Below are 16,860 nucleotides of genomic sequence, written 5' to 3' on the forward strand. Positions count from 1 at the left end.
ACAGCACTGCATTATCAATACGATCAGGATGTAACACAATCAAGACAGTAACGCACAGGGCAGCCACCCAAAACACTGCTTCTGCAGGCCAGGGCTTAATCAGCATTTCTCATGTGTGTGTTAACAGGGTTTCACACGCTTGAGCCTTTGCAATTGAATGAAGAATGAAGATATTGTTCAGAAGTCCACAACCTGACATGGCCGACTTAATCCTTATGTAGATGACCACTGTGTGCGTTTAATACTTTCTGGTATATCAGTGGGACAGATAATGAATAGATTGAGAATAACTTTCACATAACTATCTGCTTTTGAAAGTTTTGATCGTAAACGTTTTCTTTCGAGTCCCTCTGGTGGCGCTGTTGTCATTTTGATCCCACGCCAGCAGTCGTGACCTCCGCTCGATGTCATAATCCTTAATTAACTCGGCCCCAGAGGACCGTCGCCGCGGTGGCTTGGGTTCAAATCACACCTTCTGTGCCGAGTCGTGGTTAAACTTCGTGGAGGTTGTTTTAACACCGCGAGCAACGGTTCCAGTGTAACAATCAGGGAGACGACAGGTAAGCTCGGAGAAGTAAACACAGCATGTGGGTTCGGATTTATTAAATAACATGGAAGACACAATGAGTCAGAGGATTAAAAACCTGATCTGTTCATTGCTGTAGTTTCAGTGTGTTATATTTCTTGTGTTAACAGCCCATGAGGATCTTTCCTGACAGGTTTTTAAAGATTAAAAAAAATATATTCATTATTATTCAGGTTTGCTACAAAAGTGTTTACACACAATCATTAACTGTAACTCTCTCTCTCTCTCTCTCTCGTCCGATTGTATCCTAATAATTAGCAGAAACATATTTCTCTTAAGTCTTAGATGCTTTAAGTGCAACAGGCACTAAAAAAAACAGACACTACAAAACTTGTATTATATAAATGTCCTTTGCAAATATGTGCATTTACAGTCATACAGTTCACTAATATGAGCCTACACATTATATATATATATATATATATATATATATATTTCTGTATTAAGTCAAGTGAAACTAATTAAACATAAAAAAAATGAAAAACTGTAAATCAATATTTCAGATGACAGGATGTCAGAAACACCTTTCCATTTGAAAGAGAGCCGTCAGTGCTTGCCACATAGATCCCTACTGAAAAGCAAGGATAAATACTTTCTTAATAAGGCTGTGCTATTATAATTGCATTATCTGGAAATGAAAAACATACTATGTGCCCCTGCACGTGGAAACAGGAGAAACAGGCCGACTCCTTGACCCTGAAACAGATTCTTCTAAATGGTTTTGTGCGCAGAGGTAGAACAAAAATTCAAGTCAAAAATAGGTGACACAAAAGTGTTTGTCACAATATTAAGTCCGGACAAACATGGAGTTTCAGAAAATGACCTGAAAAAAGTTGTTCTGCCCCGGGTCAGCTACGAGGAAATCAACAGAAGATCCCTCATGCTGTGCTCCCATAAGCATCTCAGCTAAAGTTGACAATGATCTAGTCTTCACAACGCGGAGGACACGGATCCGCATTCCCCCTCAGGCGCGTGTCGTCTCATTACCCGTGTCAAGAGTCCTCACGACCTGACTTCAGTCGGGGAAAGTGTTTCAGTAATTTTAGTAATTAGATTAGGCTTTCCAATAACTCCCCCCACGGAGAGAGAGGGGAAATAATAAGAAAGAAAACAAACACCTTGATTTAAATTAAATTACGCAACTCCTGTGACTGGAAGAAATGCTCTGTTTTCATTTCATTTTATTTTATTTTAACACCGATATAGAAATCTTGTACGTAAAAAACTGGCCCCTGCCCTGAACGGTTTCTGAAGCTTGTTTGACAACCCATCTGGTCCAAGTTAACTGTAATATAAAAAGCACATTCAAATATAGCAGGGGGAGACGCAAACTTGGCTCGGCCTTCGCCTCCTGCTGCCCGTTTTCAGGTCTAGACATTATATTAGAAAATGGCTCACACACCAGGAATACAAAAGGAACGATGCCGAGCCTCTGATAATATCATTCATGGAGGGAGAGGGGAAAAAAAAAGGAAAACACAAATTTTTCTACCTGGATTCTCGGATAATGTGGTACGAATATTACGTCACATAATAAAAGCCAACTGTTCCCACAGAAACACAAACCTCAGTGTTTCATTAATGGCTAACAAAGTCAATATGCGTTATTGTGTCGAGGAACGCATGCACTAGACAACTCAAAAGTCGGCTGGACAACTTCACTCAGAGGGCCGTTCACTTCACTGCGTACAACAGATCGCTAATTTGACACAACACGGGAAAAATACACATAATTTCATACATATTTGTGTTATAATAAAGCACATGGGGGGCATTTTCTGTTAGACGCACCAGATTTAAATCAAAACACTGACCCAGCTAATTGCAAATTACACACCCAGAACAAAATGGCAGCTTCTTTCTGGGCCGGAGATGCTACCAAGTACCTGGACTTTTAATTGTACGCAATATTGATTTCTGCCAAGTGTTGGTAGGTAACAAACACAAAAACAAATGCATAAATAAATAAATGCTCATGCAAATGCTCAATGCTCAAAATAAACTCATTAAATACTAGGAAAGACACAGACCTCTTTATCATCAAGTTACTAATATGTAAGAATTGAGAATTGTTAAAAAGCAGATTGGCGTGGCACAGATAAATGAAGCTGTTTGCATGGCACAGATTAAAGGGGTGGCGGGAATCAGGAGAGGAAACATGTTGACTAATGGCGGAGCCCCACCAGGAGAAACTGCGTGAACTCCGCGTATGTCAGGCGCTTCTTGCGGTCCTTGCCAAAATGCAGCTGTATAAACTCCGAATTCCAGTTGAAGGGAATGTGCTGATGAATCGTGGTCTGGCTGAAAACCTGCTTGACATCCTCTAAGAGAAGAGAAGAGAAGAGAAGAGAAGGATAAAGAGGATTTCATTAGCGAAATTGTTTCAGGACCAATTGGCGAACAGCTGGATCGCAGCAGAAACATCTAAACACAATCACACGTGGGCCAGGGCCGAAGGAGAACTCTGACCCGGCCGCCAGTGGCAAATTAGAAACACGGGCCTCGATGGCGGGTTCGCATTAGGAGGAGGAATCCGCCGTCAGACAAACGGCCCCCCATCAAACGCCAGGGTTGTAAATTGCAAATGGTGGGCTGGATCAGAGCTCTTGTTCGGTCTAGGTTTTAGGGTCTGTTTTGATGATGTCACTCCATAAAGATGCCCCGGATAAATATGAATATATACATTTAAAAAAAAAAAAAGGTTAAATATATCGTTTAATCCCCCCGATGTCCTTCAAGGGAACACTTTTTATTTGCTTATGCAGGAATCTCACAAATGCAGGGTATTTTGCATGCAGCAATTAAATCTATATGGAAAGAGGCATGTGGACTTAAAACACAGTGTATACAAATCCACAATTACTGTCTAGGAAAAAGGTTTAAGTCCCTTAGTCCAATAAAAGGAGCCCAATTAAATTTTTCCCCCTTTAATCATACTTTGGTAAAAAGACACCATTTATGGATTCCCTGTCTAATTTTCAGCGTTTGTTCTTTAATGAGTGCTTGATTGAATGGTATTTTGGATCTGAAAACCATTTCAGGTAATTAACCAAGAAATACAGTATTCTTAAGCATATACAGCATACATTTCATGTATCATATATTCCTGACAATGTGGGTTACTTACAACTACTAGAGCTGATTTACTGACTCAATTGTTTCAGAATTGGGACTAAAACAGAAAAACCTCCCCCAGGATTTAGATGCATGCAGCTCAAATCATCAGTATGAACGCTATATGTCATGAATATTGATTCAGCATTTCAAATCTGAAAGAAACAGGCCTTTCAGCAAAATATAGATGACAAAAAGCAAATAAATGTTTCCTGCAGGTGGTGAAAATATTTTCCCAGCCTTCGTATTTTTCTACTGCTTTCCTCAGCACGATCTTCGGACCAGTGGCCTTCTAAGGTGTAAGCATCCCAGAACTAAATGTAATGCATCTTCCTACTGTTAAAAAATGAAGTAACTGAACCCATGTTTGCGCCCCTGTCTATGAACGCTTCAATACATAACTCCGTACAACTGTCAGTCTCACTGGCCCTGCCTTGGCACAGTGTGGTAAAGTCACGGTTTCTATTTATATATGGCGAAAATAAGTACAGGGTAACAGTTTCCAGCATGAATAGGGCAAATTGAATGTACAGCAGGAAAAGAAAGGAATAACAGACCACAAACCAAGTTGGTATCGCTGATTTACAAAGTGTAGCAATGACAAAATGGTGTCCCCTTGAAGTATAAACTGCACAAGGATGTCATGTGTTTGCTTCTGCGAAGAGATCTCTCTCACTCTGACATAAAGTGCCGGTGTGTTAAACTCAGTCCACAGGTGGACAGAAAAGTCTCTTTCTTGAGAGTTTTATGGTTGTGCCGGACGGTGTGCCATTCCCTTCAGAGCTGCCACAGACCCACAGCCACAGGGGAGGCCCTGGAGTTGGCCTGTGTGTGCGTCTGGGTGCGGGGGGGCCCGGAGACAGACATGTTATAATCACCAGCGCACCGCAGCGCTCTAATTAAAAACAAACACTAAAATCGGCTGTGGTTTGGAATCATAATTAACATTTTAAGGGGGAATAAAACCTTAACTTCGAGCCTAACTACAATTTACTGCAATGGACTGGTTAACGAACTTTTATTATTAGATTGTAAATAAAATAAAACACACAGAACCTGTTCCTTATTACAGTCGAGGTAAATGGCACCGAAACGAACTGTCACAAAGCCAGTCCGCGAGTCATTCGTCTTCGGCCCTGTGACGAGGCAGTGAAAATACAGAATTGACAATAAGATAGCCGCAGCGCAGTCGTTTCAGCCCCGGGAGTCCTACAATCAGCTCTACGGTCAACACTCAAAAAGCAGGCTTGCATTTTGTTTTTCTGTTGTTGTGGTTTAGTTTTTTCCTCTTGTTGGCTCATATACAAAGGAGCTTGTACACAGCAAGTTTATTCACTCTATCCAGATCATTAATACTCTGTTAAAAAGGCTCAGAATAGTTCCCTCTGAGAGTCTCCAATGAAGCCCACCTGACAAGAATAAAACATTCAAGACCGTTAAAACTGCAGCAATTAACTCGTTCACCGGTCAGAAGTCATGCCTGTCTGTGGCTGTGTTAGCTACACACTGTATTGTATTGTACATATGCTTCGTGTGCCCCGTGTCTTACACAAAGGCTTCAATTATCGTTTTTAATTAAGAGGAAATTGAAATGCACAGTATGTTACCCCTGCATTTTATCGGGCTGCAGATACATCTTCATTCTCATCTCAAACTGCTTCAATATACCATTAAGCACTTTCATTAACCTTTAAAAAGCACAAATAAACAACATACCTTTTAATTATAATACCCAAATGCCTTTTAATTAAATATTTTTAATTAAAGCTTTTAAAATTGAAAATTTAAATATGTGCATAAAATCAGCCATAATCACCGCGATGCTCCCCACTGACTGCAACAATTACAGCCGTGTGTCTCGCTCCGGCTCGCGACGCGGTGCATTACATTCCCCATAAAGTTCACGAGGTAGATAAACACGCCACGCTAACGGCACGGTAAAAATGAGGTCATCGAAATTAATTAGAGGCTCTGAAAGATGCATGTTAATGACCTAATCCCACAATGGCTCCTTTTCACTTTAATACTTCTCGCCATTAAGGTAAGCATGTCAATCACGGTGCATCCACACACAAGCCCCCCGACTCATTCTACACACAGTCGTCTTCAGCATCTACTCATGGCTTTTATTATTTATTTTCATGCGTTTTTGATAGTTTTCTAGTGTTTTTATCCCATGTGTTGGTTACAGGTGACTAAACTGTTCAAAGAAATCACCATGGAGGCTGAAGAGATTTGTGACTTTAATACTTATGATTAATCATAAACATCTTCTATACTCATCACAAGCATTATTTTTACCAGAATGTCTGTAAATGTAATGTCAGAGAAACAGTTTTAATTGTAAATCATTAAAGTTTATTCAATAATAAACCAAAACTAGTTCTGAAATCTGAACGCAAAAAACACCCTGATAATTATTCTATTGTATTTTTAAACACCGCTCCTTTAAAAAAGCCCTGCAGATTCATTATGAATCATTATCGCATTGGAGGAAGCAACAGGAGAAAGTATTCGACAGCCAGGAGTTTGTGGGTGAAAATCTATTCTGAAATGCCAAATCTACACTCTCTTTTATGCATTTGGTAAAAACTTTGACATTTCTTCATGTTGTCATTTCTTGCTTCAAACCCTCTGCATTTTTATTAAGTACACTTTACAAAACACGTGTGAAATACAAGGGTTCAGCCGAGTTGCACAAGAGCCTTGAACAGAATATGCACACTGTGGGGGGAAGAAAACTAAATCTGAGAATAAAGGAAAAGAAGAAGTCTGTCTTGATGAGAGGAGAAAGGCGAGGTGTGAAGCTCTGGTCCTGGAGGTGTTCAGAGTCTTAACCATCGGCGACTCACGGACCGGCCCAGCTATGCCAGTAGTTAAAGGGATGGGCAGCTGAGAGCACAGCCAGAGCGAAAGACCAATAAAGGGATGAGGCGCTGGTACTAAGGCACCCGGCTCCTCTCCCCTATCCCACAGATACTGTCCATTCACAGCACCAATCTTGTAAATATTGGGGCAGTACTGGTGTCTTGTGAATCTTGAGTAGCTTGAGTCTGATGGCTCGGACTCACAGCACCAGGTTGGACTCTGCGCATCCCTCAGCACTCACACACAGACAGCGTGGGCCTCTCAAACCGGATCCTCCAACACGAGGTCTCCACTTCGTTAGACAGTGCTCTCTCTGTCCCGGCATCACCGACCACACGCACATGAAGGTACTCACCAAAAGTGGTCTCCCCCGTGCCGGTCTTGTCGAACAGCTGGAAAGCCACCAGAAAAAGGGCGTCCGGCGCGCACAGAACCGACTCGAAGGCCAGGAACTCCTGGAAGGAAATCATCCTGAAGAGAAAGAGAGAGGGGCTTCAAATTCAGATGTTTGTGTGCAATGTTTACATAAAATTTTAAAAACTCCTCAATGAATCTCTGTTTTATCAATTTATTGACTTAATGCACAACATGTACATTTGATAAATAAAGGGGTTTTGCATCGTTTCATAGCTCTGAAGGCCCACAATCCATCAGCCAAGAATACAAAATCGATCTTAAAAAAATATATAGAAATGTATTAATAAATATATAATTACGTAATAATGGAAAATACCTAACCCGGCTGTACTTTCAGTGTCATCGGCCCCTTCTTTTAATTAGCTGTACTACACAGTTAGCCTTCGATGTGCATAAAACCATGAGCAAATAACGCGAGTAAAGGCTTTTGCACACTGGATCCGATGATGTATCCGATTTTTACTTGCTTGAAGAGAGACGAGTGTGTGCTTCCTTGTCTCACCTTGCACACCGAGTCCGTCATTGTCATACGACGGTGATGCGTCAATTTGTGGAATCGAAACGAGATCGATCCGATTTTAAGAGCGTTAAAAATTACATCGACCCATGAAAAACTACTGGAAGACATGGACTGATAGAGAAGCTTATCATCTGGTCTTCATAACCAGAGAAGTAAATTAATAACACATACAGTAGAAAATGAGCGCTTTACTGTGGGAATCCCCAGAAGGGAATAATTCTTGTAAACCAATTTTTCATAACTACGTAAAAAAGAACAGGTCCCGAGCAAATTAAGTAACTAATCCTAAACTCACAACGGAGTATCTGGAGGATAAACAGGTGTTAAGCTTCGCATTTGGATAATGCATTGAGGACGGAACCTAAAATGTAGCCCATATATTCAATTATGAAATTCACAAATGGATACAATAATTACCAGAGGTCAATAATAATGAACAGACACAGTAGCGAGCGTCTGTTTTTTTATTTCAATTACCAAGAAGCAATTATCATGTTTCTGGGCTACTAATTAATTGTATTACCTATGAAACTATGAACTCTCAGAAGCAAGACTTGTACAATCATGGCACGTGAATCACCTGGGCAGCAAGGAAGTGAGTAACAGAGTAACACATTCCTAGCAGCACTGTACAACTACACTCTTCACACAAAAATTAAGTGTGTGTGTGTGTGTGTGTGTGTAGAGTTTGAAATGTCAGAGAGAGAGAAAGACCTCAGATAGCTGAGATGTTATTGTAGATGAGATCACCCAGTAGGCAGAGATATCGGTGGAATATTTAGCTAAATCAACTACCAACTACATTTGATGATACGCTGATAATAATATACGGAAATATACAATGCACCCATTGTTCTACAGAGATTACATCAGGGATACACTTAATGATGGCTGATTAACGATGCCTTGACTACTGGAAAACAATTGCTCCGAAATCACAACATCGTCCCTCAATCTCAAGCAAATCGAGGCCAAAACACTAATCAAGCCCCACTATCTCCCAACCATCAACTAATATGGCATGGGACCAGGTATGTGTTTTCTGGCTATTTTCATGCTCTGGCATTTTTTCTTCATGACTTCCAGTCTGGTTTCTACTGCAACTGTTTTTTTCCTCCCTTTTGAAGTGTTGCACGTTGGAATGAGTAAGAGACTGCAGAGGCCGATTCAGACTTGGGCGGCGGAGTTCACTCGCTCTTTGGCTGCTTGCGATCGTCGTCTCGCGGCTCCGGCTGTAGCGGTGGATTTTCGTCATCGCGGTCACCCAGAACACGCGACTGCCTGACTCACCGGGCCTCCTAGACACCCCGAGGAGCCGCCGGCGCCTCAGAGCATTCTCACGACGACACGGATGACACAGCCTGTGGTATCATTCTTTAAGGATGATGTTGTAATTCGTTTTCTTTCTTAAAATATTTGGCTCTTGAAATGCCCTGCGATTCAATGCTTCTCTCGGTGTCCACACGGCTGGACACGCACAGCATTAGAAACACAGCCCCGTTTATACCACACCAAACGAGCACGATGGGTCGAATGGCCTCCTCTCGTTTGGAAACTTTCTTATGTTCTAATAATTCAATCTCACTCGCAGCTATGCCCCCTAAAACCGACCCAGGGGAACAGAACTGACAGAACGAGTCGAGTATTTCCAGGCCGATGCCTTTTCATTGGAGTGGAAACTATGGACAGGACTATGGGAACAGGGGGACCGTCCTCAGGGTCCCAGATGACCCTCACGATGTCAGTAAGTCTGTCCCCACAACGTCTTCAGCTTGTTGTTGCAACTGGAGCTCTATCAAATGAATTTATTTTATAATTCAACACATCTCTCCCCGTTAGCATTAGCAGTATTATTACTTTATTATCATTTATCAGCTTTCGTTTCAGCACACGTCCTCCTAAACATTTCAGTCTTGCTGTGAATCCATATAAGTACAGAGTTAGTACCCCCCCTCCCCAGCCGTCTCTGTGGCTAAAAGCCCTCCGGTTCGCGCTGCCTGCATCTCTCAGGTTTAAGCGCAGGGAGGCCGGTGACCTCTCTGAATGGTTATTTTCCCAGCGTGGGGGCTGTTACACTGCCTTAACCCTTCGGAGACGAGGGCTCTCTCACTTAACAGATGCTTTCAATCAGGACATAAAGGAAAACACGATGAATAATACAAAGACTTCCACACGTCAACATGTACGTTGGGGGTCGGTCATATCCCTCCGCTGGTCTTCACACGTACCTTACGGAGGGTTACGCTCGCACGTGTCCGGACAACAAGAGCCTTTAAATCATCCCCGGGCCTGCAGCATTGAATCGCTCTTCTCCCATCTCTGTAGATGTAAACCCACTTGTGCAAAACATGCTGGTGCTCATTATATTTGGTGAATAGAAGCCCATCCTCCTGGTGGCCATGAAAGGCAGATTGACATAAGTGGTGGTCGTTAGTTTTTGTTGTTTAAGTCAATAGAGAACCCCCCATTTTCTTGCTTAAACAAATCTCTCATTATGGTCAGTTCTGACTGCGTCTCTGTTCACTCCACTCTCTCTACCCACAAATGCCGATCGCAGTTCCCCTTCTACCTCTCCTGCTGGTCCCTCCAGGTATCCCGTGCATGTGCATGTGCGTGTGTGTGTGTGTGTGTGTGTGTGTGTGTCTCTCTGTTTCTACAGGGGTTCCCCATGGTGAAGTACTAGGACCCTATCCTCTCTCTTCCCTCGCTCTCTGGCTCTCTCATTTCTCGCCATAGCTTCTCCTGCCGCTTCCTGTGTGATTGTTGTTCAGATCATCTCCTCCAAACCTCCTCAGGGATTCTGTCTTACATCACCACACACACACATATATACATTTTATTTTATTATTTTACTTTACTCTCCCATCTCTCCTTCCCTGGAGTCTCTCCTTCCTGCCTATTCTGCCAAAACACCTCGTTGACTTGTTGCATTTGCTACGCATCCCATTCCAGATTCGCGTTTCTGCATACCATTGCTGTACCACTGCTGTGTCCCAACCTCCGTCCCTCACTGTACTCTATCACTAGACCCTCATCTCTATTTCTCTGTACTGTATTTCATTACACCTGTAGATCAATAAACAAATATTAATCAGGTATCAGATTATCAACATACAAGATAGATAATAATGCTCTACCTCCCCCACAACAAAACTAGGATTATATCCTCAAAACAACAAAACCAACACAAACATACAACATTCAAACCATTTCCGTAGAAAAACAACCGAGCAATATTGAGAGAAACAATAAGACGCACAACCTCACACACAAAAAGACGAACCTGTCCTTCTTTCAAAGTAGGAATCCGTAACCCTTCGAAACAAAGACCAGTTCGTCTTTAAAATCTTACATCAAAGCACAATGCTCATCACACACATATTCATCCGCACCATATAATGAATCAGAACACAGTATCAATAAAACCTGTGTGATTTTGGATTCACTTATGTGTTTTTACACTTAAGGAACAAATCCCGAAACCAGGAGCGCGTGAAAAATGCGGAGAGAGCGAGGTACCACGCGTTACAGAGACAACCTCGACACCGGCAAACCCGGTTGCATTTACACGAAGGCTATCGGGTGGGCCGATTAAACCTGCAATCTCTGCGCTCGTTATTTCCCTCCTCAAGACCGCGTCCGGCCGCTGCTCTGCCTGCGACTCCTAATAGATTTAAACCCCGGCAGCAGTAATGCGGGCGTTTATCTGTATTATGATCCACACAATGCCAAGGCTGAATAGCGATTTTTTTAAAGGCAATTACAGCGCATGTGTGATTCCCTTCTGTTTAAAGGAGCTTCGATGATGTCGGCTACATGACCGCGTGCTCTCCGCGCCGAACACAGGTGGTTGCCAAGGGAACACGCTTTCTTTCTGACTCCGCGCAACAATGTATCGCCCGTCATTATGTATTATTAAAAACATACATATTAATGTTACGCGGAAGAGGCCAGTGAAAGGAGCCACACCTGAAAAGGCTCTTTATGTCTGAAGGATCGTCTTTTTTTGTGTGGTTTGAGAGCACATTTCACAACAATGATTTGGATTTGCGAAGCCATGGTTCAGTCCACTGATAAAGCAGTGAGTAAGAGACACACAGAGGCACTTCCCTCGCTTTAACGTTATTTTATATTACTCCTTATCAGGACGACATCCGCTGGGTAGAAAATGGGAAGTTGTTAAAGAGTTTCACCTGCAACACACAAACATAACACATATTGAGACAGTATTTATATTTCACCTGTTGCAGTGAATCTGTTTTAGAGATCGCTTACTTTAGTAAATAATATCTTCTGTACTGAAAAATACAGACATACAGAAAGACAGGAAGTAAAATAGAGAATATGATAGACTCCCAACAAATGGGGTCATCCCAAGTGTCAGGGTCAGCACTATATTCACACAATTGCAGAGGGATGGGGGGCTGTAGAGAGTCTTATACCGAGGGATGAAGGCCATTAATGTCTCCATGTGATAGTCATGACAGATCAGACCTATCACTTCAATGGAGCAAGAAATGGGCAAAATGTACGCAACCTAAAAAAGAAAAAAGCAAGGACTTGTCAGAGACCCCAAGCAGACGAAGCCGTGGAGTTGGGGTGGCTGGAAGGTGATGAAGTTGAGAAGGAAAAAGAGAAGAGATGAAGAAGCACTTAAATTGATTTAAATCCCCGGCCCAGCTGTAACCAGATCTGTCTCTCTGACACGTGATCACACACAAACACACCCTCCATTGTCATTATCCCTCATTAACGGAGAGTCCAATTAAAGTGCATCTAAGCCATGGCCTGCTCAGCGGGATGGAGCCGTATCGTTCCCTGGGAGGCCTGTGCGTTGGGGGGGATGGACGCGGGTCCCAGCAGGCAGTGAGGAGAGATGGGACGGGAGGTGAGAAAGACACGAGAGGAGAACTTCACACTCGCAACCTAACCAAAATTCAACACCATCCGTCTGGGAGATACCAGTTACAGCTCCAATAAGTTTCTCCACTACAAATTTCTCGTATACATCTGTTAGACAGCACTGCACAGGGTGTGTAAGTGTGTGTGTGTGTGTGGGGGTGGGGGTGGGGGTGTAACCACACAGAGACGAAGACCTCCTCTACCCTGAGGCTGATTTTAATTGTGATGCGACTGCGGCCCCCGCGCTCACGTGCCCCAGCTCTCCAGCTCTGCAAGACCCTTCTCTCGTTGCTAAACAGGGCCAAACCGCCAAACCTCACCTTTCAGATTCCCTTCAAACCAGAGGCACTTCCGCCAACGGGATTATGACACGTGGAGGTGAAAGAGACCTCCTTACCCATCCTTTGTCTGGTCCACAACTCCAGCCAGGAGCTCCACCGACTTCTCCGTCAGCCGGATGCCCGTGTGCGCGAGCAGGAACCGAGAGACGAAGTCTTCGGGACACATGAAGTGGTCCCCGTTCTTCTGAATGCTTGCATACTGCGGAAATAAATTGACAAAAATATGATAAAAACCTATAAAATAAAATAAAAAAAACTTTTCATTTAATTTGAATTCTTTTCATATCTTTCCTGACTTATTGATATTTCTGACATGGCAATAATTAAATTGCTGCACCTGCTGGTCAAACGGCCCAGAGTTCCTGCTTCGATAAGTCCTGCTATTGAAGGAAGACAATGGACGCTTCCAAAGGATCCTCGCTTTTATAAAACTGTAAACAACTTCTATTTCTAACAGCAGCCCTTTGTCCGGCTCTGGCTGGAGGTCAGGAGGCTAATAATCTTTAAAAATTGCCTCGACTGGACTCTGAATGTTCTGCTTTTTAATTCCACAGCATGGGTTATACATTTTTATCCGAGTTGTCACGCTGCCATGGTTTTAACCCTGATGTGACCATGGCAGCCATTCGAACTGAAAATAAGACAAGGTCCAACTCATTGATTATTGAATTTGGCTACATATGGGCTGTACACATCCCTTCCTCTTATGCACTTACACACTTCAAAGGTCTTTCGAAACTCTGAACTCATGCATGACTATTCCACCAGGTTTAAGGTGCATTTAAACCTTGGCTAAGCAGTGGGGAAATGAATAAACACCATAAAACGACAGTGTGGTCAGTTCAAAAAGCACCAGACACTAAAATCCTGTTTGGATGAGTCTACACAACACTGTGCCGAGCTCTGCCACATTACAATGAGCACGCCCGACACCGAGGAGCACCTTTTCTCCCGACACTTCAGCAACCTGGTGTCTTACACATCGGCCACCAATCTGATGGCGTCCAACGGGCTGTGTGTTGTACTGACCCACTGATACGTTGGCATCTACTTGCATTTAATTTATTTTATGTTAGTTACATTCTCCAACCATGTCTATAGGTTTCTTGAGGCACACAGAGACAAACAGGGCTTTACGTACCTTTAGGAAAATCGACTTCAGCTCAGCTGGGTCAGCTCTCTTGGGTAAAACCACCTACAAAACAGACCAACATCATGTGGCATCACAAAATGTGTCATTAATGTCACCCTCCCAGCGATCTACTGACTGGTGTCGTGGTTAATATGGAAATAATACCATTTAACCAACGGCGTTTACAGATAAAGAACTGACCTCCATACATTTCCGCCTCTCTAATCCAGGACAAAACCAACAAGCTGGACAGACACCAAACAATAACCAAAATGTACCAACAAGTCCTACAGGATTCCAGTCAGCCTGAGGGACTTTCGCTGTAAAGTGATCTAGCTATTTTCCCACCACCGCCAAAACTCTAATGGCACTTGTCCATTCTGGGAGAAGCACCTGTGACTTCTGGCTTCTGTCAACTGGACCAGAGACTCAGAGTTATGATCCACAGACTACAGGCCTCTGTTTGCTATTAAACAAATACATATTTTACAGCCAATTTGGACGGAGAGTGCAGAGGCTCACACAGTGCCTGACTGTAAACAATGTTTTAGGAAAAGGGAAAGGAGAAGAAAGACAGAACTGAAGATGCATCTCCAATCCTATGCAAATCTCCTCCTCTACAACCTCACAGAGGGAACTCAGGCAATCAGTCCTGCACTCCCGATTGTGTGTCAACACTATATGTGGATCTCACTGCAGCTTAAGATTAGGACAATTAAGAGCCACGAGAAGAAGAAAAAAAAAAAGGAAATTATGGTACGAGGAATTTAAAATGATTACAAGCTAAAATAAAAAAAGAAAACAAATAGAGATAAAATGTATTAGGCTAATCACAATTAATCTTCTCTGCCATAACCTTCATTTGTGCAGGGAAATCAAATTTGGATCCGCGATGCATTATTCATTTCTCGGGGTCACAAGCTGCGGCTGGGCGCTGATTGCGAGGAAGGGGTTATTCTCCGAGCGCCGCCGGCATCCCACGACACAGGGAGGGAATATTAACTACACTGACACCAAAGTGAAGGAAGCAGGGGGGAAATAAATCCCATTGCATAGCAGATTGAGCCACTTGAAGCTCTACGACTTGCAGACTCTTGTATATTACATATGCACTGTTGGCCGGCCGCGTACATTAATGTCAGACATGTTGAATTAAAGTAATAGTGAAATGCTTGATCTTCTGCTTTGTCTATGTTATCAGTATAAGAGACTTGAGATTGTAAAACGTGGAAGGGACCAAGGTGACCGATTTCCATGCTCGATCAACGAAGCACTGAATCAAGTCAGCAAATATGTTTATTTACTGCACAATAAACCAGTTTTACATGCTGTGATGACAGTCAACACACGACATTTATAATACCTTGCCAGATCTGTATGCAAGGAACAACAGAAGTTAAAAGGCCATATCTGGATGGCTCTTGCACTGCAAAGACATCTTTAATAAAGCACATTATTTGATGGAGTCTCCTCTTTAACTTGCATACTCTTGGTTTCAAAACAATGCTAAAGATTAATTAAGGAGGGATGATCTCCTTCTTGGGTAGCTGTTCATTGAGTCATTATCAAGTTCACCTTTAATGCATGAGAGATAATGAAGGTCACTTTTAAAGCATTTGAAATGTGAAATAATAAATGAGAAACAGTGTTATTTTGAATAGAAAGATGACGGCAACTGTGAGGTTTGAGTGTAATGCTGGCTGATGACTTCAGCGCAACTCTGACAGTGACACGGGACCCTGACAGTGACACCGCTGGAGAGGGTGTCATATTGTGCACAACACAGTTGCTAACCAGCCCCCTTGCAGCTGGGCTTCACTTTGAGATGGAAACTGTGTAAAGTGATTCTCCCCTTTAATTAAAGTACATAGTCCAGGATAACAATACGACAATGCAGATACTGACACTGTAGCTCCCAGTGATGCCAATTTCGAATACCTTGCACTCCTATGAATATAAGTCTTAACTTGCAAACTTCAAGAATTGCAATAATCGAATTCATGCATTAACCTGCGTTAATGAATCACATCTTGCAGGCCGGTTGTGCAAGAGGAGGAAGCTTCACTGCATGCAAACACAAGGCATGCTGACCCCCAGCCCTGTCCTCTATCAAACCTACAGCTCATTTAACACCGAGCACAAACAGTAACATTTGTATCCTGATATTGTGACGCACACTGAGGCTGAACACACAAGAGCAACAGTATCCATCCACACTGCCGAGGACCTGAGCACCTCCCGGCTGCGTGACCTGATGTCATTGGATCACACCGGGACGGCATCCCGTCCCCGTCCCCGTCCACGTCCCCGTCCCCGGGCTGGAGGAGGACATGTGCGCTCCTCCCTCTTCTCCAGCCGCACAATTACAACCCTGGTCTGAGCAGAAACACGACGCGCCGGCAGATGCGCTGTGCGTCCTGTCAGAAGTGAACTTACCTTCGCGGCCATGCTTCAGCTCTGCCTGCCGGGGGGGGCTTCCGTGTGCGTGATGACGTTCCCATGGAGATCACGTGAAATGCGTGTCCTGATTGGCCGCCGGCTGCCGCGATCACGTGATCGCGGGGGTGGGTCGTGCGTGTCCTGCCGGTGCGTGGGCTGCGGGTCGCACTGTCCCACGCCTGCACAGAGCTCCGTTACTTACGCATTAGGATCGCGCCCTGGTTTATGGTTTAATTGTAACAATTGTAAGAGTCATGGCAGGTGTGTTGGATATAAAGATACAATGTTTCTGTCTGAGATAAATCGGTGGCGGTTCATTTATGACGTCAACATTATATTTATTAACTTTTTTTTTTTTTTTCTGGTAGTGTGTGAGATTATAGTGACATGCAACATTGCACTTTATGCTTGATAATGTATTTATTTGTATACTAATATGACAGGCACAGATGAAATTGGAAATCGAAGTAGGATAAAAATATAATGTGCTGTTTTAGGAGCTGTGGGGCTCAGGGGCCCTTCTCTGTAAAGGACATTTTTG

At 43.2% G+C, this 16,860-nt stretch overlaps 1 protein-coding gene across 2 annotated transcripts in view; it reads right to left on the bottom strand.

Annotated features, from left to right (window-relative positions):
- The window catches only part of slc25a13 (solute carrier family 25 member 13), a 38,502-nt gene extending 22,128 nt beyond the window's left edge, over nucleotides 1–16,374 (bottom strand). For both annotated transcript variants that reach the window (XM_066715498.1, XM_066715497.1), the window contains exons 1-5: nucleotides 16,317–16,374; nucleotides 13,890–13,943; nucleotides 12,805–12,947; nucleotides 6,924–7,039; nucleotides 2,770–2,909 (exon numbers count right to left, since the gene is read on the bottom strand). In XM_066715498.1, coding sequence (XP_066571595.1) covers nucleotides 2,770–2,909; nucleotides 6,924–7,039; nucleotides 12,805–12,947; nucleotides 13,890–13,943; nucleotides 16,317–16,328 — 465 coding nt within the window. In that variant the 5' untranslated portion in view covers nucleotides 16,329–16,374. The remainder of the gene's footprint in view (nucleotides 1–2,769; nucleotides 2,910–6,923; nucleotides 7,040–12,804; nucleotides 12,948–13,889; nucleotides 13,944–16,316) is intronic.
- Between the last annotated feature and the right edge of the window lie 486 nt (nucleotides 16,375–16,860).

This window comes from Amia ocellicauda, chromosome 10 (assembly GCF_036373705.1).
Source record: "Amia ocellicauda isolate fAmiCal2 chromosome 10, fAmiCal2.hap1, whole genome shotgun sequence".
NCBI classification, from domain to species: Eukaryota; Metazoa; Chordata; class Actinopteri; order Amiiformes; family Amiidae; genus Amia; species Amia ocellicauda.